Source organism: Carcharodon carcharias, chromosome 20, assembly GCF_017639515.1.
Source record: "Carcharodon carcharias isolate sCarCar2 chromosome 20, sCarCar2.pri, whole genome shotgun sequence".
Lineage (NCBI taxonomy): Eukaryota > Metazoa > Chordata > Chondrichthyes > Lamniformes > Lamnidae > Carcharodon > Carcharodon carcharias.
The window spans coordinates 83,004,431-83,031,937 of record NC_054486.1 but is presented as its reverse complement, the minus strand read 5'-3'; the positions used below and the strand labels follow the sequence as shown (position 1 = coordinate 83,031,937).

At 42.7% G+C, this 27,507-nt stretch overlaps 1 protein-coding gene and 1 long non-coding RNA gene across 7 annotated transcripts in view; both read left to right on the top strand.

Annotated features, from left to right (window-relative positions):
* rtn1a (reticulon 1a) overlaps positions 1–27,507 on the top strand; it is a 215,735-nt gene that overhangs the window by 127,094 nt on the left and 61,134 nt on the right. Inside the window, exon 1 of one of the 6 annotated variants that reach the window (XM_041215031.1) lies at positions 27,311–27,371. The exons of the other annotated variants lie outside the window; for them this stretch is intronic. Coding sequence (XP_041070965.1) covers positions 27,326–27,371 — 46 coding nt within the window. The 5' untranslated portion in view covers positions 27,311–27,325. Of the gene's footprint in view, positions 1–27,310; positions 27,372–27,507 lie in introns of those variants that run through there. 6 annotated transcript variants of the gene reach the window in all.
* Positions 4,176–18,069, top strand: LOC121292717. The gene is made up of 3 exons (XR_005946317.1): positions 4,176–4,282; positions 5,492–5,564; positions 17,979–18,069. It is a non-coding gene; the product is annotated as an uncharacterized LOC121292717 (long non-coding RNA).

Here is a 27,507-nt window from a genome sequence, read left to right as displayed (position 1 = left end):
TCAGTACCATCCAAAGTTGGATTCTGTGGGTCTACTTTAGGGTGCTGGCTGGCAGAGGGAATGTTCACAATTACAGAGGGAGTTTGATTTGGTAGGGGGGCATAGGGAGGAGTAGAGACATTCAAAGGTCATGTCGGGCAGGTCATGGGATCTGTTGGAATCTCTAACAATGATGGGGGGAGGGTCTGGGATCAGAGGAGGAATCTTAACAGGGATGGGGGTAGTGCCGGGGGAGGACAGTGCAAAAGATGGCATGTCCAGTTCCACGATGACAGAGTCCAACTGATGCAGGGGAGGTTCAAGGATTAGAGGGGGCGGGCTCACAGTGATGTTGGGAGGGTTAAGGGTGAAGAGCGCAAAGTCAAAGGTGACAGAGGTTGGGCGGAGGATCGGGGGTTGTCATTTGTGCACTGTTACTCGCCATGCCTAAAAACTTACTTGTAGATGCCAGGAGTTCAGATTGGGAGGAAGCCACTGTGGGGTGGGTGGAGTTTTGGGTGTGGACAATGGGAAGAGTAGAAAAGTCTCACTGCATCAGCAGCTGTGTGGATGATCCCGCTGGACACACAGTTGCCCAAATCATTGACTGCCTTTTTCACACAGTTCACTTGGCGGAATGTCTATGTGTCTCATACACCCAATATTGCTACAACCTTGGGGGAAGGAGATGTGACAAAGGAGAGCCCTCACGGTCAGCAACTGAGGCTGCAAGGCCAGCAGCAGGCAGCAGCAATGTGGGGAGGGTTGTCAGGAGGCAGCCATCAAAGAAACGCATTGGAGAAGGTTACTGGCCTGTCAGCGTGTCTTTAGGATGCAGACAAATCCGAAAGACAATGCCAGAGACACCTGAGGCCATCCCAGAAAGTGGTCACCAAAATTTTCCAGATCCTGCAGCAAGACCTGCAGCCACTTGGATTTGGTGGCAACCCCTTGCCTGTGACCCTCAAAGTGACTGCGATGCTCTACGTTTTTTTGCCACCAAACGCTTCCAGGGCTCCACAGGCAACATCTGTGGCATTTTGCAGGCTGCCACACACAGGTGCATCAAGGAGGTGACCAATGCCCTCTTCCATTATGCCAAATCATGTTGCCATCAGATTCACCACAGGTGACGACATCCAGGGCAATGGGCTTCATGACCATCGCTTGTTCCCCTAACGTGCAAGAGGTAATTAACTGCACTTATGTTGCCATTGGAGCTCCCTGGGAGCAGCCAGCGGCAGATGTGAACCACATGGGATTCCATTTTCTAAATGTCCAATTGGTTTGTGACCACAGGCGAAGAAACCTGTAAGTCTGCGCTTGTTTCCCAGGGAACTCTCATGATTCATAAATCTTGCTGAACTCGCAGCTTCCTGAGTTTTTTGAGGCCCATGCCCGGATTGACGGCTGGATCCTAAGTGACAAGGGCTATTCCCTCTGGACCTGGTTGACGACACCAGTGAGGCATCCCTATAGTGCAGCAAAAAAACAGTACAATGCAAACCCATACCTCCACCAGATCCATCATCAAATAGACCATCAGCATGTTGAAGATGCACCTCCGCTGCCTTGACAGGCCTCGAGAGTCTCTACAGAGTGCACCACAGAGAGTTTCATAGATAGTTGTGGTATGTTGTGCACTGCACAACATAGCCAAGCAATGTGGCGAACCCTTGTATCAGGAGGACAATGGGCAGTAACTGTCCTTTCAGAAGTGGATGAATGGGATGAGCATGAGAAAGAGGACATGAATGTACACGAGCCTCTGCTGGATGCTAGTGCCATGAAGAGACGTGTCAGGGATACCAGAGGTGATCTCATACATGCAATTCACCCAATATTGAGGGCCATTGTCCTATCGCCAGGACAGGTTTGCTTCCTCAGAATGTCTACCGACCTCCTGCCAGCCTTCCCTCCCCCAGGACCTATCCCTGAAACTGTGTCCTCTACCACTTAGAGCAGCAATAATATGAACCTCTGTCACATACTCACTATTGAAGAGCATTACCCAGGACAGCTGATGCGCCAGTGGGCATATTCCAAGCGGCCTATCATGACCGAGACCTCAGAACCTGCTGCATCATTGCAAGTCCTTGACTTCAGTTGTCCTTATGGAACATAATCTCCGACAATCTTCTTGCCACTACATACAATGGAGTGTCTGTAGAGCCAAGTGTTCCTCTATGTCCCACAGATTGTGGTCAGTCTTTATTTATGATGTTTGTCAAACACACTGCACCATAGTCTCCTAGTCTCCTACACAACAAAGCAGATGTTTAACGCTCCCCTTCAGCCTTCAATGAGTGTCAGCCATGAGGCATGCCAGTTTGTTGTCTGACTAATCAGTTCCCAAAAAAGATAATGATGCACGCATGAATATAGTGAAAACAGTATATTGTGCAATATTTGCATGTGACAAAGTGAATTTTGTAAAAACACACATGCCACCTTTTGTGTTCTCATGAATTATTTCTCCTCCTGCCACTACGTCTTGGTGTGACCCCAACATCAACAGCAGAGGTGGAGGCAGGCTGCTGAGTGTGATGCTCCATTGCCTCCGATGACTTTGGTGTGCCTCCTCTGGAAGTCTGGGGCCTTGAGGGCTTCAGCTTCCTGGGGGTGTCCTGTACAGGTACGGGGAAGCCTCAATCGTATCTACTGGAGGCAATGGAGTTAAAGACAGAGGGGATGAGGAGAGGCCACATACCCTGGGTAAACCATGAGAGGAGGCGCCCGGCCAGTTGGCTTGTATTCCTCCTCCATCTGGGTGTGCATTGGTACCTCCCTGTCTTCCTAAGGAGAAAGGGCACCTGGATCGATGTCCAGGTATCTTGTCCCCCCTCTCACCTAGCCACTGCTGTATGGAGCCTATGGCTAGAGCAACAGAGTGCAGTCAGAGTGCATATAGGTCATGTAACAAAATGAAATCATTCAAGTGGCTTGCTGATTAATAGTGGCCTTTTGCACAACAGAGGATTGGATTTGGTTGGGTGGTTTTTGTTCTTCAATATTAGGAAAAATTACAATTTCCACTACCTTGGCTATTTTCAATCTATTTTAGAAATAGGATATAAAGGCAACTAAATTGAGCCAAATTTATAAAACATTTATGATAAAATCATAGAATGGTTACAGCTCTGAAGGAGGCCATTCAGCTCATCATGTCTGTGCCAGGCCTCTACAAGTGCAACTCACCTGGTCCCACTCCTCTGCCTTTTTCTTGCAACCCTGCAACTTTACTTTCTTCAGGTAATTATCCAATTCTCCCTTGAAGCCTCGATTAAATCTGCTTGCACCAGGCAGTGCATTACAGCTCCTAACCACTCGCAGCGTAAAAAAGTTTTTCCTCTTGTTGCCATTGCTTCTGCTGTTGTTGCTTCATTTGCTAATCACCTTAAATCGGTGTTCTCTGATTCTTGATCCTTCCGCCAACAGGAACAATTTTTCCCTATCTACTCTGTCCAGACTCATCATGATTTTGAAACATTAAAAAAAAGTGCTCTATGAATTTTCAGAATGCTGGAACTCCTGGTGGGAATGTAATGTGGAATCACAGCAAGATGATTGAGTCACATTGGCTGTAGTTCCGCTGACCTGTATAGTACTGATTTTCATAATTGAAAACGCATAATGCCCTGGAGCTTGTGGTTGTAGTGAAGCTATTGGCACTCAGCATCATTACTGTTTAAAACTGACAGTAACCTCTGGCGTAGTCAAACTTGGAAATTCAGTTATTGTCAGTGATATCCTGATCCTCCACAGGGTTGACTGTTGAAATCTTAACGGATGCAATCAATACAAACTTGGTGACTTGACGCAAACTTCAACTTTTTAGGCACTATTCTTGCCATAAAAACCATTAAAATGTTGAACCTTGTTGAATGAAGCTAAGTGTGTTTTTAATGGCGTACTGAGTAATAATTATTGCTAAACAGCCTTCCTGACTCTGGAAAAACTAATTTTATAAGTGTGGAGTTACAGTCTGTCCACTTCAAGATGTTTTAAATGAATAATTTTGTATTTTTTTTAAGTCTGTTTGATATTTTGGTGTCTATTTTAATTCCTTGTGTGTATCCCAATCTCGCTTTCGCTTTCTGTAAATTGTTAACAATTGAGTTATAATTCATGCTTTTTACTTTCTGGTTTGCTGTCTGTATGAATTCTTCAACCCCAATGGCTCCTCAGCCCGCTTGATGACTTCATTGTTGCTGGACAGCATGGACTGCCTGTTGATGGTGCTGGAATTGGAATAGGAGAAATCAGTGCTCCAGCTAGATCTTTGTGGGCAGCTTTTATTGAGGTCAGTGGCAAGTGCAGTCCAGGAATCAGTAGGTTATTGGATCATCTAGTGACTGAGCAATTAAATTGCATCCATTTTTTATTTGCTACTGACTCCTACCGTTTTGTCTTCATGAACCACTTAAGTGTGTCCCACACTTTGGACTTATATGAAGTTTTTAAATAAATATGCCCAGATCTTGACATTCAGAATTAGAATTGTATGTAAAGAGAGCTGTGCTAGAGCAGACCTTATCTAGAATTCAGGGCAGGATTCTCCTGGTGGGCTTCGGGAACCTGCCATCAGGGTCAATTGAGGGTCAGAAGCCCACACTGGGTAGGGACAGTCACTCAGCTGTGATTTTCCCCAAATTGGTCAATTAATGACCAGAGGATGGGCTTGCTGTCCAATTAAAGATGGGCTGTCGAAGCTGCAAGGGCAATAGGAAGCCTTCAGGCACTGAAGAACCAGCAGGCTGCCTTTGCAGGTAAGCGAGAGAGAGAGAGAGAGGGCCCCAAGATTGAGGTGCCTTCTCTCCAATTATTTTAGCTGTAAAATAAAAACTCCCTCAACATTCATGCCACCAGTGTGGAGGGGGAGCCCCTCCGCAGAATGGCCTATGGCTAAGCTAAAGCAAGGCAGGGAAGAAGGGCCTCTAAGCCTGCCTGGACCATCGCACCCCACCCCCATTCCAAGCCGCTGCCACCACCAGGCAGCTGTACTGTTCCCTAATGCCTGTGGGGATCCGGAGGCCCACTAGAAAATTCTAGTCAGCCTCTGAAAACAGGCTTTAATTGGCTATGGCTACTTGCAGACAATGGCTTGGAGCTGGAATGGAGCTGGCAAACTGGCATGCTGGATGATGGCGGGAATTTATTTGTCTGCCCATCTCCGTGCTCACCCTCATTGGGGCCTGAAAATTCAGCCGTAGGCCTCTGAAATTGAAAAAAGAAATCTGAGAAAAAGAAACATAAATGCAATTGAAAACAAGTTAGCTGAGTTTTGATGGCCAGATACCTAAGGCTGAGTGCCAGATGTGGGCCATAGAATGTATGTTCCATAGTATGAAAACGTATTTTAGTAGTACACATTATTCAAGTTTGGATTATTACCTGCGTTGATCTAGTACACTGAAGCATTTGGTTCAAAGCTCTGTATAAATATGTTGTAGTGATGGAACACCCGCAAAGAAATGGTGGCTGATTTCCTCAGTTCATGTCTTCCTATTAGTGTCCTCTATTCAAGGAGGAAGTTGCTGTGGTGGTAAAGAAATTGAACATCAACAAATGGGCCTCGACCACAGGTAAGTGCAAACAGCTAACTCCTCTCTGTTCAAAAGTACATAAGTAATTGGTTCTCCCTCGCTGCACCTAAGGCATTTAGCTTGAACTTGTATTTTGAACTAAGGTACATCAACTATTAGGGTGAACAGGTGGTTTTAAGCAATGGGGGAGATAAGACTACAGGATTTGGAGTTTGTGAGCCCTGGATTATCTCCTAAACTTCTGCTTATGTTGCATTGGTTTTTTTTTTCTCCTATCTTTTAGCTCTGATTTCCAGATATCCTTATGTCTGTTCTGATTGGTTTACATCTTTTGCATGGCTTTTCTTTGTTTGAAGTTACCTCATACTTCCTGCACATCCAATTACTGCCTCTGCATTCTTTCAGCCAGGTGGGCAAGCATCAGTTAGATCAAGGCTATCCTTCAGAAGCATGACTGAACAGCTGTCTGTTTTCCCAGCTAAATTGTAATGTTGAGGACACACTTCTAGTGACTGAATCTGTCAGTGAATACAATTTAATATTGGAAAAACTCAGCAGGTCTGGCAGCATCGGCGGAGAAGAAAAGAGTTGACGTTTCGAGTCCTCATGACCCTTCGACAGAACTTGGTTCTGTCGAAGGGTCATGAGGACTCGAAACGTCAACTCTTTTCTTCTCCGCCGATGCTGCCAGATCTGCTGAGTTTTTCCAGGTAATTCTGTTTTTGTTTTTGTTTTGGATTTCCAGCATCCGCAGTTTTTTTGTTTTTAACACTTTAATATTGTCTGGTTAGCTGCTCCAATCTTGTTATCTGCAAGTAATTCTGCCTTACAATGAAATGATATCACAAAAGAAGACAGTCAGCAGCAGAAGAATTAATCAGAAGAGAAGCAGTAGTCTAAAATAATGCACAGGGTAATTTGTTTTTGACTGTTTTCGGAACCATTCTTTTGAATACTACATTGGATCACTGCTCTAACAATCTTGTCGATATCCTCCCTCATTCAACCACAAAGGTGCCATTAACTGCAGACTCTTTATTTCTGCATTATTCAACTGTCACAGTACCCATTCATGCTACCTCATCAAAACCACTGTTATAACCACATCTAGTGTTAATTGCTGCGCAAACCAAATCCCAGAGGGAAACTTGGTTTACGGGCCACAACCTTTTTTTATATATTCTAATAACAAGAAGGGGACACACCAATCTCAGCAGTAAGAGTCCAGTAACACTGTTGGGTTTTTTAAAAAAGTAAATGTTTTATTAGCAAAACAAAATGTAAGCACACAAGATTACAGTTACATAATTAAGGTTAGTCTTGCAGAACATTCCCTTCAAAATACTTTACTTGGTCACCCCACAAGTAAATACATTCCAGGCAACACTCCATTATAAATACTTAAATATGGAATCCAGTATTATTACACATGGCAGACTGCTGTACCTTCAATAAAGGTGTACCACATGACCTTTACTCTCTTCCACTTTGCTATGGAATTCACTTCAGAATAAAACTGCTTGCTGCAGCCCCTCAACAGCTCAAACAGCTCCGGCCACCAGCTTAACGGCTTGACAGCTATTCAGCTCAATAGTTACCTCTAGCTCTCGCTACCTCAACAGCTGTCCACAGTAACTCCAATATACCTTTTTTTCCTTTCATCTCAGTCCCATTGTTCTCGCATTCCTTTGAAACTCAAACCCTTCCAAATATAAAATCTTTCATAAAAACAAAAAAACTGCGGATGCTGGAAATCCAAAACAAAAACAGAATTACCTGGAAAAACTCAGCAGGTCTGGCAGCATCGGCGGAGAAGAAAAGAGTTGACGTTTCGAGTCCTCATGACCCTTCGACAGTTCTGTCGAAGGGTCATGAGGACTCGAAACGTCAACTCTTTTCTTCTCCGCCGATGCTGCCAGACCTGCTGAGTTTTTCCAGGTAATTCTGTTTTTGTTATAAAATCTTTCATGTTTCCTTCCTGGCTTTGCTTTTGGGTCAATAAAAATATAATTTCCCCACTACTGTTTACTTTTGGACTCCTGCATGATGCAAACATTTTCCTTGCAACCTCTGACTCTCCTTTGAAATTCAAACAACCTCTCAACTTATCTAAAATGCACATGTTAGATCTAACCTATTTACTCACATCGCAAACTTAACACCTTTAACCTTTTCATGTTTCCAAACACCCAGACAGCCTGACTCCTATCAACCTCTTGCCCAGCTTAATTATATCTCATCCACATCCAGCCTTCTTTACAGAATAACACAATATTCCCTAAAATAGTTTTAAAAATCCATTCTCACAACACTTCCAACCTTTCACATCTCTGGGAACATAGCTCCACTGGTAGGCCATTCACTTTTACAAGTCTGTTCCGTCATTCAGTTAGATTGTGGCTGATCTTTATCTTAACTTAATTTACATGCCTTCATTTCATACCCCTTAATACCTTTACCTAACACAAATTTTCTTAATTCACAATTTTTAAATTTCAATTGACCTAGCAGCAACAACAACTTGGGGAAGAGAGCTCTAGATTTCTATTGCCCATTGTGTGAAGAACTGCTTCCTGAAATCCCCCGTGAATCATTGTTTCCTTTTGAGCATGTCACCGTGTTCATCGCATTTCATTCTCACCCTTGTTTTCAAATTGCCCTATAGCCTTGCCACACTCTATTTCTTTAATCTCCAACCCCTCAACATGCCAAGATATCTGAGTTCCTCTGATTCTGGCCTCTTGTGCATTCCCAATTGTAATTGCTCCACTATTGGTGGCCGTGTCTTCAGTTGCCTAGGCCTCAAGCTCTGGGAATTCCCTCCCTGTATCTCCCTACCTTTCTAATGTGGTTTCCTCCTTTAAGAAACTTCTTAAAACCTACCTCTTTGACCAAGCTTTTGGCTGTCTAATCTAATACCTCCCTATGTGGCACAGTACCGTACTCGGTTTTATAATGCTCCATTAGAGTGCCTTGAGATCTTTCATTATGTTAAATGCACTTTATAAATATTAGTCATTCTTCCACTCCTCGCACCTCTCATTTAAAATTCTCACTCTTAACCACCCTCCCAAATACCAACCTACTTTCTCACCGAGATATCTTCACTGTTTTCCTCCCTCAGCTTCTGCACCAAACAGCGTCTTCTCATCCTCTGTGATTTGAACCTCCAACTCAACTCATCATGCTGTCTCTCCTTTGAGTTCCCTGCCCTTTCCCTAAATTTCTCCTTCTGTGTAAACTCCCCAATCCATATTCACAACCATCCCCTTAACCTTGCCATCTCACCTGGCCTCGCCACTCCCACCATATCAATCACAGATAAGGCCATCTCTGATCACTTCCTTGTATCACTCTCCATCCACGTTTCCCTTCCACATCCCAACCCTACTTCCTTCTGTATCCACTCAGGAAAAAAAAAACTATCCCCCAATTCACTTGCAACTGCACTTTCAAAATCCCAACTATCTAACATTTGGCCCAGCGTTCACCACAGCATTTCTGCAGCTACTGATTTGCTCAACCATATCCTCACCTTCACTTTAAAAGTATTTCTCTCTCTCACCCTAGCCATTCCCTTGGTAGAAACCTCATCTTCCACTCTCTTAACTGCAAGCAACATGAACTAGAATGAATATGACAGATTACTGGTTTAATAATTCACCACCAGATCTGGCTTTTCCACATAAAACACTATCAGCTCTTGCTCACTATTCCAGGATCATCCCGAATGCAAGCATAATTCCCCAGCTTCCTTTCTCCACTGCATACCATCTTCTTAAACTACAGTCCCTTGTCTCTTCCACCCTCATCTCTAAAAACAAGTGCAAAGAGCTCATGGACTTTTTTTGTCACTAAGCCAATCGATCAGCTACTTCTGCTACTTCTCTTTCTTTCCTTACCCTACCAGGCCAAACTCCCTCTAAAGCTTCCCCCTGCCCTAGCCCTGAATTTACATCTTTCTCTCCTGTCCCCTCCATGTGTTCTCTTGAGAACATCTTGTCCATGGGACCCACCTTCAATTCTTTTGACCCTATTTCCACTAAACTGCCATTCACCCAGCTTCCCGTCTTTGCCCAGGTTAGCTGATATTGGTTAATTGTCCTCACTCTTCTGTTCCTATTCTTTACTCCTTTAAATCTGCCATCATCAGCATGCTCTTTGTAAATCAACCTTTGTTCTCGCCACCCTTGCTAATTACAGCTGTATCGCCAACTTCCCTTTTCTCTCCAAAGCCCTTGGCCATGTCATCTTTTCCCAAATCTGTGCCCATCTTTCCCAGCATTCCATGTTTGAATCCCCCCAATCAGGTGTCCACATTTGCCACAATACCAAAAGGCCTTTGCCAAAGTCACAATTGACATCCTATGTGACTGTAGGAAAGGTAAACTATCCCTTCTTATCCTTCTTGACCTGCTTGTAGCCTTTTATATGGTTGACTACAACATTCTCTTCCAATGCCTCTCTACTGTTGTCCAGCTAGTTGAGACTGCACTCGCCTGATTCCATTTTACCTACCCAATCGTAGCCAGAGAATTATCTACAATGGCTTCTCTTCCTGCTTCAGCACTGTTATCTCTGATATCCTCCCAAGAATCTTTGACCCCACCTATTTCTCATCTATCTGTTACCCTTTGGGCAAACCATCGGACGAGGCTGGATTTTTGAGGACCAGAATGTGAAAGCCTGCTCCCATTTCCAACATCCAATTTTTGCAGGTAGGGAGAAGGGGGCAGGGCATGATTCACACTGGAGGGAAACCCAAACTCAGCAAGAACCATTTAAACAAGGGCTGAATTCAAACAGACCTAATTTTAATTGTAGCAAAGGCCTTGACATGCAGTGTAGGAATCACAAATTGATGGGCTCAATGTAAACACTCCTAATGAGCGGATAAGGTCTATATAACTATAATCATCTAATTTTTTTAAATGGCCCACTCTTTAAACTTCAACAAAGGGCTGCAACTGTCAGTGAGAGTTTAAAAAAAAACCTCTGTTGGACTACTTTGAACGACAAGTGTAAAGTCGAAAAAAATGTAGCATCTGGTCATACACTTTCAATAGAGCTGTTTGTTGACATTTCCCCAAGGGTTATCATTATGTCATTATGGATGTTTGGCTGGGTTTCAAAAACCATAGCTATCTCAGCAATGGGTACTGAGTTCACCATTTGAATTATAATTTAAAGATTAGCTGTCTTTGATGTGGAGCTTGAATTTTGTTTGTTTGTTTTTATAAGAGATTAACCACTTGAGGAGATTATACTCTCCAACAGTAAGAACCATTAAACCTGGATCCCAAGCCTTTTTATTTAAGGGAAATACATCCTAAGTGACAATGTTTTCCACCTTATTTTTCTCCATCAGCTTCTCCTGACAAAGTATGCTCTACACATCACCCTGTGTACTTTCCTCTAGTTCACTGACTAATGTTCTTCAGATAGATGGTTCCAGGCTAGTGTATGAAACAGCAGCTTCTACAGCACCTTTAATGTATTGAAACATCCCAAGGTGCTTCAAAGGAGCATTATAAAACAGTATACTGAGTCACATGAGGAGATATTAGGTCAGATGGCCAAAAGCTTGGTCAAAGAAGTAGGTTTTAAGGAGGGAAGTGAGGTAGTGAGGTGGAGCGGTGTAGAGAAAGTATTCCAGGAGTTGGAGCCTAGTCAATTGAAGGCACAGCCATCAATGATGGAACAGTTGAAATAGGGAGGCCAGAATTAAATGAGCATAGGTATCTCAGAAAGCTGTGTTGCTGGAAGAGATTACAGAAATAGAGAGGGGCGAGGCCATGGAGGGATTTAAAAACAAGGATGAGAATTTTAATATCGAGACATTGCTTGACAGGGAGCCAATGTAGGTCAGCAAGCACAGGGGTAATAGGGGAATGGGACTTGCTGCAAGTTATGGCATGGCAGCAGAATTGTGGATGGCCTCAAGTTTAAGGAAAGTAGAATGTGGGAGATCAACCAGCAGTGTGTTGGAATAGTCAAGTCTAGAAGTAACAAAGGCAATAATGAAGATTTCAGCAGCAGATGAACTGAGGCGGGCAAAGTCAGGAAAGTGTTGGAGGTGGAAATAGATGGTTTTAGTGATGGCATGAATATGAGATGGGAAGCTCATCTCGGGTGAAATGTGACACCGAGGTTGCAAACCGACTGGCCTAACCTCCTGACATTAAGAGGGTGAATACTGGTGCATGTGATGAAGGATATGAAGCAGAGGCCTGGTGAATCATCGCTTTCTCGCATTGTCATGGATAGAGAAGGAGAATACCCTGTGTTTGCCATACAACCAAATATAGGTGGCATTGGGCAGATCATCACATGGCAGATTCATGAACTAAACATTTTACAAAGTATATGTCTGCATGCATTGCATAAAATTGGCTTGTATTTTCTTGAGTATATGAGATTGAGGGATGATCTAATCGAGGTGGCTAAAATATTATAAGGATTTGATTGGGTACATTTGGAGAAACTATCTCAGCTGGTGGGGTAATCGAGGAAGAGGGGACAGTCTTAAAATTAGAGCTAGGCCATTCAGGAGTGAAATTGGAAAGTGCTTGCTCCACATAAAAGGAACAGCTGAAGTTTGGAATGCTCTCTCCCAGAAAGTTGTGGTCAGTTGGAGTTTTCAAGTTTGAGATTGGTAGATTTTTCATAACTAAGGGAATCAAGGGACATGGAGCAAAGGTGCAGAATGGTTGTTGAGGTGCATATCAGTCATGGTCTAATTGAACAGCAGAGCAAATTTGAAAGGCTGAATGACCTCCTCTTGTTTCTGCAATTCCCGTGTTCTGCTTGCATGAGCCAATAACAGGTTAGCACACAGTGCAGAGAATTGAAACTTGACAGACGTTGCTTGAAGTGCCTTAAAAATGCTGATTTTATTTTCTGACCTGGCAATGATGGAGGATCAGGAGGCTTTTGCAACTCGACTCCACCAGCTTCATTGGACTTAAAGTTTATTAATGAGGCCATGACCTCCCTGTTACATATTTAATGGGCTTGCTTTAATTATATGTAGCCATCATTGTACACTTGTGTAAGAAGTGCACAATGCCATGTAGAAGGCGCAAAGCCAGAAGAAAGCATTTCTTAAAGATTTTGCTGTTTTTTCAACAGTGATTCCAAACAATTTTCTTTTTAAATTTGGACCTCCTTGAGTTCTCTTGTTGGCAAAGAAATTAGATGTGCAGTGGAAGTCCCCGATGGCTTCCTCCCTGTTGGTTTCCTGAGATGGGCTGACTCATTCCCTGTTTGTCTAGGTTCTAAAATTGTTGGTTGTAAGTGCAAATATGCTTAGTTCCATAAATTATTGGAAGCTGTGGTTAATTCTTACCTTGTCTGATCTGGGCAGGTCATTAAACTTCTTGTTGCATCAAATTGATATACATGGCACCAACGAGTTGACGCTGACTGCACTGACCATTTCATCCCTTTTGAGTACCATCTTTGTTCAATCCTAAATGGGGGCTCTCTCCTCTGCCCTCTACTTTGTGCCCCAGCAGCACCTATGTTCCTGACTCTGGAGAATTGGGGGCTGAATCATTATCATCTGTGTTACGCATCACAAGTTACCACAAGTCAGCATTACCCCCAGGGTTCTTTATCCCCATGTTCACATTTTCCACTTTCATGTTATTGTTTAGTTTCTCTCCGCATTTGGCATCTAATGTTGATCTTAAGCTTAGTCTTTAAGTACACGTTTCACTTTCATAGTGTATTTAGTTTATTTTCTGTCACTCGTATCTATAGGCCAGTCTCACTTTGCTGGCCATGCTCGCATTCTGTTTACATTCTCTCTATCTGTTCTTTGATAATCACTGTGTGACAATGTGCATACCTTTTAAAGCTAGAAAACTCAATTGAGCTAATATAGACAAGGGTATTATGGAATATTAATGTAAAAATGCTTTATGTATACATATGAAAATTGGTTGACCCTTATGTTGATTAAGGTAAACTAGAGGATAACACCAATTAGCTTAGCAGACAAAGTATTTCCTGTGAATGAGTACAATTTCACCCCATTTGACCATATTTTTAGTCATTGATTTCCTTTCACATATGGGGCTGAATTTTCACCTTCGAGGTGGATGGCAGGGGTCGAGAAATATTATGGAGGTGGAAATTGATGGTTTTAGTGCTCACATGAATATGAGATCAGAAACTCATCTTGGGTCAAATGTGACACCAATGTTGCAAGCAGACTGGCCTAATCTCCTCCCAGCAAAGACAGGATTTTTGTTCTGGGGGGGTAGGAGGTGGGTGCTAACTGGAGTCAGGCCCACTGCCCCTAGAAAATGTTCAAAGGCAGTTTGGAGGCTGCCAGGTGCTGAGACAAGTTGTTTAAAAGGCCCACTTCAGTGCTCTGGGACTTTGTCATAGTTATAATAAAAAGAATAAGGCTCTGTAGCCCTCACCCCCCACACACTCCCCATGCCACCTCATGCCTCCCACTCACCCCTTATGGCCCATTATACCAAGCCCCGCCATGCCATACTGTGCCCCTCCACCCACTCCCCATGGCCTTCTATAAGCTCCATGACAACCTATGCCCTTCCACCCACTCTCCAAGGTCACTCATTCATAACTTCCAACTGTCTTTTAAAAACTCCTTTCCCTAAAACCCAATAGAAGTGTCAATCATCCAGACCCTCTAAAGTAAGAATAGAAGAAACTGCAAGACTTGAAACCTTGTTATCTTGTGTAAATAAAAATTGTACAATTGACAGAATAGATCAGAGAGCCAGAGCTGTCAATCAAGCAATATTTTCACTGAGGCGCAGCTTTTTCAATATAATGATGAATGTCTGGGCTCTCAGCCAAGCCTCAATGTGCATTCTTGGCTGAAAGCCCAGACATTCATTTCAACACATCCTATTGCCATTATAGAGTTCATTGATTCTATACAGAGTGCATAGAGGATGAATGGGCATGGAAGTGCCATAGGCTGGCATGAAGGGGTGGGTGGAGTAGCATAGCTTGGCATGGAGTGTAGGAGGGACCATGGGCATAGGTGTGGAAGGAGTGGCATAACTTTGCATGGAGGTTGTGAGGGACCATGGATGGGTGGAGGGACATGGCTTGGCATTGAGAGTATGAGGGGCCAGTGGGGTGGGTGGGGAAGCATAGCCTGACGTGGGGGTGTGGGTAAGACCTTTTGAACTTGCCTTTAAAAAGGTTCCCTCATTCACGCTGTGGTTCACGACACCACTGTAGAGCCGTGAATCAAAAGTCTTTTAAAAGCTGGCCCAACTCCATGAAAATTGCGGAGGACTACGGCATGCCTATCCCTGCATTGGAGCCTGCCAGGTCGGGATTGCAGGGCATGGGCTCGCAAACCGCAGCAGCCTGCACCCTTAACCTGCACTGGTGAAAATAAGAAACCCTGGGAATGGGGTTGGGAGTCTTGGAATCAGGTCCCAGCCATCATTTTCACACCTGCATGGAGTCTTCCTGACTCCATGAAATTCCAGCCCATAACAGCAACCAGAATGAAAACACAGGAATTAATTAACATTAATTGTAACTCTTTCGAGTACAAACCCGTTTCCATCTGTTTCAGATGAAGTTACATTATTTCATAGTTTGCCATTGTGAGATTTGAACTCTTGATCTTGGGGTTACAAACCCAGTACCATAACCACTTGGCTATTTAGGCCAAGCCATATACAAACATGATTCTCATGACCAATCCTAAATTACTTAGACTTCATATTTTTAACAGTCTTCTACAGAAGTTGTATTTTGTTTCAAAAAGAAAATACCCTTCAAGTAAAGCTAGATGTACAATTGGATTACACACAATGTCACATTGAAATACAAATATTTATGTTTAACCTCAAGTGCGGTAACTGCTAAAAGGTGCTGCATCTTTGTTAATGAGCAGGGGAAATTCTGGAATGAAAATCTCAGCGCTTGTGAGCAGCGAGATCTCAGTGAGCTTTGTGGGATGTTCTTTAACAAAATCCATCCAATGTTCTAGTTACTACCATGCAGAATTCTGTTTACACCTTGTCCCTTTAAAGATCGTTTTTAATCAGAAATTGTCAAATTAGAATGATGAGATCACCATGGTTTAAACGACCTTCTTCATTCAAACCAGGTTTATGATTTTGAAATGGGAAGATAGATTTACATCTTTCAGAGAGTAAAAGACCTTTTTAAAATGCCATCATGTTGAGTCTTGTAGATTTGTCTTTACAGTAAGGGATTTGGTGGTCTATGGTGTGAGGTTTGTTCTCTAAAATGTTGTAATCTTTTTTATATTCTTGCTGTTTTTCATGTTATTCTGTTATTGAGGTCAGCAGGAGATGCATAAAACTTGGTAACTTTGAGACTTTTTTCCTCCACTCAGGTAGAAAAGTAGCCAACTTTAGCTTTGAATGTTATCTGAAACTGTTTCAGTAGAATCATAAATGGTACAACACAGAGAAGGAGTCCATTCCAAGCCAACCTGCTTTGGTGGAGCCACTCAGTTAGTTTCACGCCCATGCTCCTTCCCTATAACCCTGTAAATGTTTACCCTTCAAGTACTTATCCAATTCGTGTTTTAAAGGTACTATTGAATCTCCTTCCACCATTCTTTCAGGCAGTGCATTCTCAATCACAATGATTCATTGAGCAGGATGTTCATTTGTCTGAAGAGGCAGGACAGGAGAAGGATGGACCCGCAATTCCCTACTCCTGGCCGCGTGCTGGTCTGCCGCCGTAGTCCTGCCTCTAGGCCATTTTTCATTCATGCAAGATCGGATGGGAGATGATGGCTACCTGTCTAGAAGTGGCATTTGGGCCCCTCGTTGAGGTTGAAACACAGCCAAGTGATGGAAGCTGCCCACTGGTGATAGACTGGGGTGGAGGGAAGGCTCCAACTTGCTAGTAGACCACCTCCCATCACACTCACTATAGCAAAAGGCCACAGCATGATTGCTAGCTGTCCAGTGGAGGAATTGCCCTTCATAATTATCACCTGGCAGCTGTGGTCTTTTTGAATTTAAGAATTTATAATAGCTCTTCAGAGAGTGTCTCCATCTTGAGGGTGCTTCACTCTCCTATCTACATCAGCATCTCCCACCTTTGGCGGTGAGGCTGCCAACCTATCAGCGCTGGAAGGCTTTGTATTGGACATCTGAGCTCAGGACCCTGTCTGCCTTCCTTAATTTGATGGCAAGCATGGACCCTGGCCACTGACCTGCTGTTAAACATTGAGTTGGGCCTCAGGTGCCAACGAGACATGGAGTGGGGTCAGGACCTAGGGATGCACACAACATCGAGGTCCTAATCCCAGAATGTAAATTTAGCCCACTGTATTTTTTTTTTAGAAAAAGTGTTTCCTCTAGCAATCGACCCTTCTGACACTTGTAACAGCTCCTCCTTATTTACTCTCTCAAAATAATTTATAATTTTAAACATTTCTACAAAATCTCCTCTTAACCTTCCCTGCTGTAAGGAAAACAGCCTCACTTTGTCCCCCAGTCTCTCCCGCATAAATAAGATGCCTCTTCTTTGGTACCATCCCCTCATCCCTGGCTGCATTCTAGTAAATCTACCCTGCACCCTCGCTAAGCTCTTCGCATCCTTCCTAATGTGTGATGGTCAGAACTGAACACATTACTCCAGCTGAGGCCTAACTAGTGTTTTATAAAGTTTTACCATAATTTGCTTGCCATTGTAGATTATGCCTCTAATAATAAAGTGAAATATTCCCATATTGTTTTAACAGCCTTTTCAGCTTGTCCTGTCACATTCAAAGATTATGACTCTCATTATTCTTCCAGAATTTATCACTTCACAGTTCTCTGCATTAAATTTCAACTGCCATGTATCTGCTCATTTCTCCAATCTATTGCTGGGATTTTCCAGTCCTGCTCATGGTGAGAATTGGCGCAGGCAAGACCAGAAAATTTGGAAAGCAACGAGAAGTCTGTTGACTTTGAGCGGGAATTTAAATCCCACCCTATGTCCTCCTGAATTCTGTTACTATCCACCTCATTGGTTACTACATTTCAAGGTTTTGTGTCATCTACAGCCTTTGAAATGGTGTCCTGTATACCCTACTGCAAAAAGAGCAGCAGATCCCATTGAAGTGCAATCGTTTACCACAACTGTCTGCTTTCTGTCCCTTTGCCAATTTTGTATCTGCATTGTCACTGTCCCTTCAATCCAATGGACTTTAATTTTACTAACGAGCCAATGATGTGGAACTTGGTCATTTTGGCTGTGGCTCATGTCCGAGTCAGAAAATTCTGGATTTAAGTCCCACTTGAGACTTGAGCACACAAATCTTTGCTGACACTCCACTGCAGCACAGAGGGAATTCTGCATTAACCCCCTCAATCCTCCGACTATCCCCTCAACTCCCTGACTACCCTCCCAACCCCCGACTACCCTAACCCCTCACCCACTTACCTTACACATTTACCTTCTCCTTGGCTTCTCTAGGTGGCGAAAACCTTTAAACTTACTCGCTTTAAGGCAGCTAGTGCCGTAAAAAGGAGGTATGGCTTCACTTCTCCCGACGCTGCTGTCCTCCACAGAAAGCACTCCGGAGTTGCTGCACTACATCTTTCTCACCAGGCCCAGGGAGGAAGATCGGGTGAGAAATGTGCAGTCCCCGAACTGGGTAGGTAAAAAGGAGCAGAGTGGCAATCCGACTGTGATTGCCATTCTGTGGAAGCTCAGGGCCTTAAAGTGAGGCAACATCTGCTCTCTCAGGTTGGACACAAAGGACCCCATGACATCATTCAAAGAAGAGCTGGGAGTTATCTGGATGTCCGGGCCAAAATGTATCTCTCAAACAACATCACAAAAACAGATTACCTGGTCATTTTCATGTTACTGTTTGTGGGGGTTTGCTGTGCACAGGTTAGCTGCTGCATTTCGCACATTACAACATTGCACTTCAAAAGTACTTCATTAGCTGTAAAGCATTTTGGGATGTCTTAAAAGGTGCTACAAGAATGCAAGTCTTCCTTTCTTAGTCAACACCTTTATATTTATATATATATATATTTACCGCAATACCTTTATCAGTCATTACTTCATTAAAGAATTGAATCAAGTTAATCAAATATGATGTACCTTAATCAAATCCATGCTGACTTTCATTTATTAGCCCATAAATCTCCAAGTGTTAATTGATTTTGTTCTGGGTTATTGTCTGTAAAAGTTTCCCCGCCAACATTAGGTTGACTGGCCAATAGTTGTCAGCTTAATCTCTCTCCTCGCTTTTAAACGGGTTTATTATTTGAAATTCATGAGTACTCTGATAGCACCCCCAGAAGTAGATAACTTGTTAGCATTGCATAGGGTATAAACACTATAGTTTTCTTTTAAATACTATTTGTATTTTGATTAATAAAAATTAGAAATCTTTATTTTTAAACATCATAAAATCTTTCTGTAATCAATGTTCTGATCAGAAAGGTAATTAAGTTGAAAAGGTGTATTGTATCCCAAATGTTACTTTGACTATTAGAAGAGTAATGAATGATTCACCTGTCAACTAAATAATGCCATTAAGTTAACATTGGGTAAGAGGTAAGAAGCATCTAGTTAGCACCATATTTCTCTGACAAATAGATTAATTTGCTAAACATTGTGTAAGCAATAAACCAATCTATACTTTACGGAAAGAGACTTTTTTGTTTATTTCTAAGTGCATTTTTTTGGTTGAAGTGGGATAAATGTTCAGGTCAGCTCTGACTGATTAACGATGTACTGTGCTGTACTGAGCTTGGCAAAGAAATAACACCCAGTGCTGTTTACTGCCTGGAACGAATTTGTGACTGCAGCAAATTTTATACGACTGATCAATACTGCTGAATAATGGGATAATTCAATCCTTTTATTATGTCTTGTAGGTAATTTTTAGAGAATGGGAATCTGAAAACATTTAACATGCAAGGGAAAGCACAGATGTGCAATAATTTTCAATAAAATTAAATTTAGTTTAGTTTGATTAAAATTTAAAGGGTATATTCATTTCCTTTACAGATACTGACTCACCTTCTGTATACTTCTACAATGTTCTGTATTTATTTTACATCTTCATTTAGCTTTCCTGTTGCTTTAAATTAAAAACAGTTGGGTGCACAAATCATGTAGAAAATATAGGAGGTGGATTTCTGGGGGTGGGGTCAGGGGTCCCCCCACTCATCTGTCATAACTTCATTCCTGTAATCTGAGGGGGAAAATGTACAAGTTTAAAAACAAGTTGTTGAGAATTTTCTTTCAGCATCAACAAAAAATATACTTTGTTTATTGACTTGCCTTTTTGCAATTAATAATTTTGTTGCATTTACAAATAAAATCTAATTTTGCCATTGAAAATTAAAATTTGCACAGCCGCAGCACACAGAACAGCTACTCCTGTGTTCTGAAGAGGATAGGAATGTCAGACAGGCATCTATTATGTCACGTATTTATAAGTCGTTGATAATCTGTTTGATATTATCACTAACAGAATATGAATGAAACTCAATTTTCACATTACTCTTACCCTACTGCTTTTTATCTATTACCCTTTTTCTTTTCCTTTGAACAACCAGTGTTAATTTTGTCTTCTAAGATATGCCTTTGTTCATTCTTTTACTGAAAATATCTGTATTAAATAAAATCAGAGCTGCTAAATTATGGTGATGCATCTTAAGGAGCCGTTATGTATTAAAGAGAGGTTGGTTTTTCTTCAAATGCATCCATTCCATAAATTCAATCTGGTAAGACTGTTAAACCAAAATTAATTTTTGATTCCTTTATCTGTGAAAAGATATTCTTCAATTTTAACGATGATGTGCCTTTTTTGTCCTCTCCACATGGTGGATGATATTGAGGTTTTGGAAGGTTACTGTTATATCTTGTGGTTCCCATAGGTTAGAAATAATCACACATTAGATTCAAAATGCTAGAGCTTCATTGACCATACTTCTTTTAGCTCTCCATGTGACTGGTGGATTGAAACACTGAAATCAGTACATGACTTCAGCGCAGCAGTAAAATGTGGCACACTGTACATTCTCAGAACTATTAGTTCCTATTTCTCTATAATTATATAACATAACTCTTCCTCGTAAAAAAAAAGCCTTGATTTCAGTATAACTTTTCCAATCATTAACATCCAAACAAGATTAACAATCAACTTTTATAAATAAACTGAACCCTTAAAGCTTTTTCCTTTCTCAAAATATACATGGTATCGCTTAGACGGCAGGATGTTGTGCCCAGGATGACCAACTCTTATGAAATGAAATAAGGGACACTTTGACCAGTGGGACCAGGCAAGGGTGGTGCTGGTCACCATAAGGGTGGGGAATGCTGGTAACCATAAGAGTGGTGGGGGTGGGGGGGCACAAGTGACCTTAAGAGCGGAAGGTGGGATGTGCAGGTGACCATAAGAAAGGAGAGGTGGCGATGCTGCTGGCCAATGGTATGTCTGCTCACAAAAGGAAACATAGAGACAAAGGCAACAGGAGATTCCAGGCTCAGTCTCCCACAGGCAGTCCTAAAGATAAGGGACAAAGGCATCCCTTGAGAGGGATGAGGAAAAACAGGGAAAATAAGGGACAATCCCTGAAAATACAAGACAGTTGGGCCACCCTGGTTGTGCCCAGGTTCCATTAGATTTGGTTCAGGATGGTTCCAATAGATTGGAAAATAGCGAATGTAACTCCTTTAGTCAAAAAGGAAGGGAGACAGATAGCAGGAAACTACAGGCCAGTTAGCTTAATATCTGTCATAGGGAAAATGTTAGAAGCTATTATTAAAGACGTTATAGCAGGGCACTTAGATAAATTCAAGATAATCAGGCAGGGTCAACATAGTTTTGTGAGAGGGAAATTTAACCAATTTATTAGAGTTCTTTGAAGAAGTAATATGTGCTGTGGATAAAGGGGCACTGGTGGAGGTACTGTACTTAGATTTCCAGAAGGCATTTGATAAGATGCCACATCAAAGGTTATTGCAGAAAATAAAAGCACATGGTGTAGGGGGCAACTTATTGGCATGGTTAGAAGATTGGCTAGCTAACAGGAAACAGAGTAGACATAAATGGGTCATTTTCTGGTTGGCAAGTTGTATCAAGTGGTGTGTCACAGGGATCAATGCTGAGGCCTCAACTTTTTACAATTTATATAAATAACTTGGATGAAGGGACCAAAGGTATGGTTGCTAAATTTGCTTATGGTACAAAGATAAATAGGAAAGTAAATTGTAATGAGGACATAAGGAGGCTACAAAGGGATATAGATAGGTTAATTGAGTGGGCAAAGATCTGGCAAGTGGAGTATAATGTGGAAAATGTGAAATTATCCATTTTGGCAGAAAAAGTGAAAAAGAAGCTTATTACCTAAATGGTGAGAGATTGCAGAGCTCTGAGGTGCAGAGGGACCTGGGTGTCCTAGTGCATGAATCGCAAAAGGTTAGTATGCAGGTACAGCAAGTAATTAGGAAAGCTAATGGAATGTTATTGTTTATTGCAAGGGGAATTGAATATAAAAGCAGAGAGGTTATGCTTCAGTTATACAGGGCATTGGTGAGATGGTATCTGGAGTACTGTATGCAGATGGTCTCCTTATTTAAGGAAGGATGTAAATGTATTGGAAGCAGTTCAGAGAAAGTTTACTAGACTAATACCTGGAATGGGAGGGTTGTCTTATGAGGAAAGGTTGGACAGGCTGGGCTTGTATCCACTGGAGTTTAGAAGAGTAAGAGGCGACTTGATTGAAACATATTAGATCCTGACGGGTCTTGAAAGGGTGGATGTGGAGATGTGGAGAGGATGCTTCCTTTTATGGGAGAATCTAGAAAAAAGGGGTCACTATTTAAAAATAAGGGGTGAGCCATTTAAAACAGAGATGAGGAGAATTTTTTTCTCTGAGGGTAGTGAGTCCTTGGAACTCTCTTTCTCAAAAGGCACCGGAAGCAGAGTCTTTGAATATTTTTAAGGCAGACCCACGTAGATTCTTGATAAGCAAGGAGGTGAAAGGTTATTGGGGTCAGTGGGAATGTGAAGTTGAGGTTGCAATCAGATCAGCCATGATCCTATTCAGTAGCAGAACAGGCTCAAGGGGCCTGGTGGCCTACTCCTCCTAATTTGTATGTATGTGTATGCCTCCATCTTGTAGATGTTACATTAATTGCTCTCAGTGGTGAGTTGGCACACTGCACAGGCGATGTTGTGCATGTTGCTCCTGAGTTGTGCTTGATGTCACTTATTGGTGACATTGTTGATGTTGCACAGCTTGTTAGAGATGTTGCTGGTGTTGTTTGTGATCTTTTCTGCTTTTCCAGCTCAGGTGTAGGTCAAACATGGATGTTCCTTCTTAGTCGCTTACCAGTTTTGGTAGCAATGATTATGATCTTGGAGTCTCAGCTTCACCAACAATTTCTGCTGGGTCCAGGTTTTCATGATTGGATCTTGTACGTGTAAAGTTTGTCCTTTCAGAAACTCAGGCAGGGATTTAGTATGTTTGTTGAAGTGTTGACATCCTACATGTGCATCAGTGAGTTGTCTTTCTTCCTTCTGGCCACCTAGAGGGAGTATCTTGTCTTATATTTTCTTCCATTCAACAACTCTGCAGGCAACTTCATATCAGCCTGAGAAGTGTAGATTGAGTGACAATAAGACAAGATTTGGGTTCTCCCTTGTCTCTCGGCATTTCATGAGGGTCCTCTTGACCTCTGGACATGTCTTTCTATAAACCCGTGAGTCCTTGGGCAATGTGGTGATGATGTTGAACCCATCATACTGTTCAGTGAATTACTTAAATTCTCTGGAGCTGAATTAGGTTCCATTTTGTCACATCTTGACCAGGATCTTCCAAGGAATGATAATCATCATCGAATTGCTGTTCTGCTTCAAAACTCCCCCCGGTGCGATGTTGTTGCACGTTTTCTTCTGGGACCTTCCAACCCTGGCTTTTCCAGAAATGTAGAAAATATGGAGCACAGCATCCATCAGGGTATTTTGTCAAAACAGAGAAGTCAGGGAAAGACAGAATAACCGCTCCCCCCCTTTTTTTTACAGCACTAACTGCAGTATGGTAAGTTTAAATGTTCAGTCTTTGAATGTAAGTGAATGGGTCAGTGGATAAATGAGTGAAAGGGTAGATGGGTAAGTGGGAGATGGGGTAGGTAGGTAAGTAGATAGGGGGTAGGTGGGTAAGTTGATGAAGGGGTAAATGGGTAGATGAGTAACAGGTAAGTGGGTGAGAGGGTAGGTGTGTTATTGGGTAGAGTTAAGTGGGTAAGGAGGGTAGGTGGGTAAGTGGTTGGGGGGGGAGTGAGTTAGGTGATAAAGTGAGTGGGTAGGTGGGTGGCTGGGGAGTGGGTGAGATAAGTAAGTGGGTAGATGGGTGAGCGGTGAGGTGGGGAGATGGTAAATGGTTGGAGCTGGGTGGGTAAGTGGGGTAGATGGTAAGTGGTTGGGGTTAGGTAGGTAAGTGGATATGGCTAGTTGGATAAGTAGAGGATGGTTGAGGTGGGTAGGTAGGTTTGGGAGTAGTCAGGTTGGGTCCGTAGGTGTAGTCAGGTCGTGGATTAGTCAGGTCTAGTTGTTTGGGCAGTCGGGTTTTCAATGGTAGGTCTGGTTGGTGCGGAGTAGTTGGATGGTTGAGGGGGTAACGTGGTCAGGAGGGGTAGTCGGGTTGGGTTGGAGGAGTTAGTTGGTTGGTTGGGTTAGGGGTAATTGGGAGTTGGGGATCGGGGATTGTTGGATGTGTGGGAGGGGTAGTTGGGATGGGGGTGTTGGGGCGGTTTGTTGGTTGGTCAGGAAGGTAGTTGGATGGTTGAGAGGGGTAGTTGGGGTGGGGTGGGGGTCAGTTCTGGAGTTATCCAGGAGTTAGACTAGTTTTAATCTGTCTGACATTTCCTGGATAACTATTCAGGTAAGTATATTGGAACTGTCCCAAGTTCCTGAATGTATCTCCCAATCAGATACAGAGTGGCCAGAGGAACAGGAGAATTGCTCATCCGAAATTGAAACTTCCCGGGCAATTTCCACACAGGTCAGTGCATCAGGACTTCCGCAGGGTCCTGACACACATCTTCACATCTGTACATCTGGTCTCCAATGATCCAGAGACCAGAAGATTTGGCCCAATTAGTCTTTCAGGAAACCCTTGCTCAGTGAACAGAACTCTTACTGCTGAGATGATTGATGTAGCTTTCAAATCTTTCACCTTTCAAATGAAAGGGAACTTTGAGTAGTATTCTGCAACTATGAGAAACCATCCTCGATTGCGTGTGACTAAATCAGATCCTACAGTGTGCCATGGCCTAGGTGGTACTTAGTAGCTATCATCTCCTTTTCCTGCTGTGTATTTCTGTACTTTTGGCTTAGTGCATGGAGATACCATTTTTTCAATGCCTTTGTAAATGCCTATCCAGCCACAGCTGATCTGGCTCTGAGCCATCATTTCTCCATTCCCATGTGGCTTTCATTTTTGGATACTATTCTGGATCAGATAGTAAAACACCACCTTATAATGAGATGCCACCTCTGATAGACAAGCACTGCCATATTGCTGGTTGTGTTTGCTGTATCTCATCAGGCCATCTCTGGATTGCTTGTTGGGAAAGCATCTGTAACTCTTCATCATTGTGGTCTCATCTTTAATTTGACTCAGTTTTGGTAGTGTTACCTTCACTGCGTGATGGATCTTTATTCCTAGACCCTTTATTTCATGGTTTACTGAGATAAGGTGCAGCTCTTCTCAACTACTCAACCCCAAGTTGACAGGACCATCTGTCTCTTTCCTTGTGCGTCCCTCTGATTTTGGTTGTTCCTAGTTGTCGAATCTCAGTTTCCCCCGTATGCCATTAGCAAGATGTCACTCAGTTTCGAAGCATTTTCCTTCAAATTTTCAGAAAAGATCTTCTGATATAGTCTGAGTGGAATGATATTACTCTATGCTCTGGTATCGAGCTTCAACTTCAGAATTATGGTTTTGGGCTCATTCCTCACCCTCTTCCTGATCTGAAAGGTTGTGTGAATTTATTTTCTATGGGAACTATTGCATCCTAACATTTCATGCAGTTTCATGGTTCCTTTTGTATCCTCAAATTCATTGTCAACTACCGGGGTGTGGATGTTTTGGTTTCTTTTCCTGCTCATTTGTCATGTTGCTTTGCCCCTGATAATTCATTTCCCATCTTCTTTCTTTGTTCAGCATGGCTTTTCCCAGCGAATGAGTTTTCCACAAGCTCTACAGTTTGATCCATATGTGGGACATTTCCTTCTATCTGTGAACTCATGTAGTCGACCACAGCTCTTGCACTTCTTTCTCTCTGATTGGTGTGCATTCTTTTGTTGCTGTTTTGTTGCATCAACCTTGCTGTCTTTCTCTTGACTTAACTGAAAGCCAACCATTGGGGTAGTCAGTGTCTTCACCTATCTACTCGTGGCTTCATGTGCTCTGGCAGTGTCTACAGCCTGCGATAATGTGAGCTTGTCCTTCCCAATTAAATCATTTTGTACTCCAGGGTGTGCAGAGCCTCAAATAAGCTGATCCAGCAACCGTTCATCTGTGTCCTTACATTTACATTTTCTGTCTGCATTTTTCAATCTTGCTACGAAATTGTCAACAGGCTCAACTGATTCCTGCCTCAGGCCTTGAAATTCATATCAGTAGATCCGATGATTTGACTTTAACTGGTGTGTGCTAAATCTTTTAGAAATGTTGTCTGGGTTTTCAGTCAGCTCCCAACTATGAAATAAATTTAACCCTTTCTCCCTTGCCCGCAAAATGATATAGCTGACTTTTTCCTCTTCTCTAGCGCCTTTTAGAAAGCTGTTGAACGTCAGTCTGCACTTTTGTTTAAACTTCTTCTCAAATTCCTCGGCGACATCATCAGTTTCTTAATTCACCATGGACTGGAGCTGTGTGTTTATTGCTGCCGGCCATTTCATTTTCACATGATTCACTCAGCTTTTCCCTCTCTGGCACCAGCTTGGGTTGCTTTTTCTATCTAATTCAGCATTAAATTAGTTTAAAATTTTTTTTTTACTCTCAGATACCCACTGCCACCATGTTATGTGTTCTGGTTCCCATTAGATAGAAACAATCACCCTTTAGACTCCAAAATGCTGGAGCTTCATTGAGTGTACTTCTTTCAGCTCTCCGTTTGGCCAGTGGACTGATAGGCTGAAACATTGTTACCCAGTACAGCAGTAAAATATGGAACCTTCCTGATGTACCTTCTCGTAACAATTAGTTCCCATTTCTTTAGGAATAATATAAAAATATAACAATTGCAGAGGAGGTCAACTTGAGCAATGTCCACTATAATGTATCTTAGTTACCAGTATATGCTAAAAGAATTGGGATTCTATATTTTAGAGAGGCATAGACTTGGGAATGATCTGATTGAGTTTTATGATCAGAGTAGATTGTGTTGCAGTTGACACTTTCTTCCAATTAAATAGGTTAAGGAGGACCAGGGGTCCCAATTTGAAGCTATGCATGGCCAGGCAAAGGTTAGAGGTCAGGCGATGGTTTCTTTCCAAGGGAATAGTGACCCTCTGGAACAGGCTGCCATTTCATGCAATGGGCACTGACTTGCTGAATTTCTTCATGCAAGAACTGGACCTCTTCGAGTGGACATCACGGGGGATGGGGGAGGTGGATTTTATGGAGGTGATGGGGGTCTCGACCTGCTGAATTATGAACAAATCAAGCAATTAACGGATCATTGGCGGGCCTTCCACAGGATCACGACCACGGGGGCCAATCAGAAGCTGGCAGTTCTTTTGCCCAGCAGTGCCAGCTTGAAGGCGGTGACTGCGGCAGGAAATGCACCCACTGGAGGCGCAGGATTGTGGAGTGACTCCAGCCAGAGGTAAGTGACGGCAGGAGAGGTTTTGTGGTGTGGGAGTCGCGGGTTAGGGGGATCGGCAACAAGGACAAGGAGGTGGCTGTTAGTGGGCCACCCCCCCTTCCCAATGACGGGTACTTCGATTAGGCACCAAATGCCT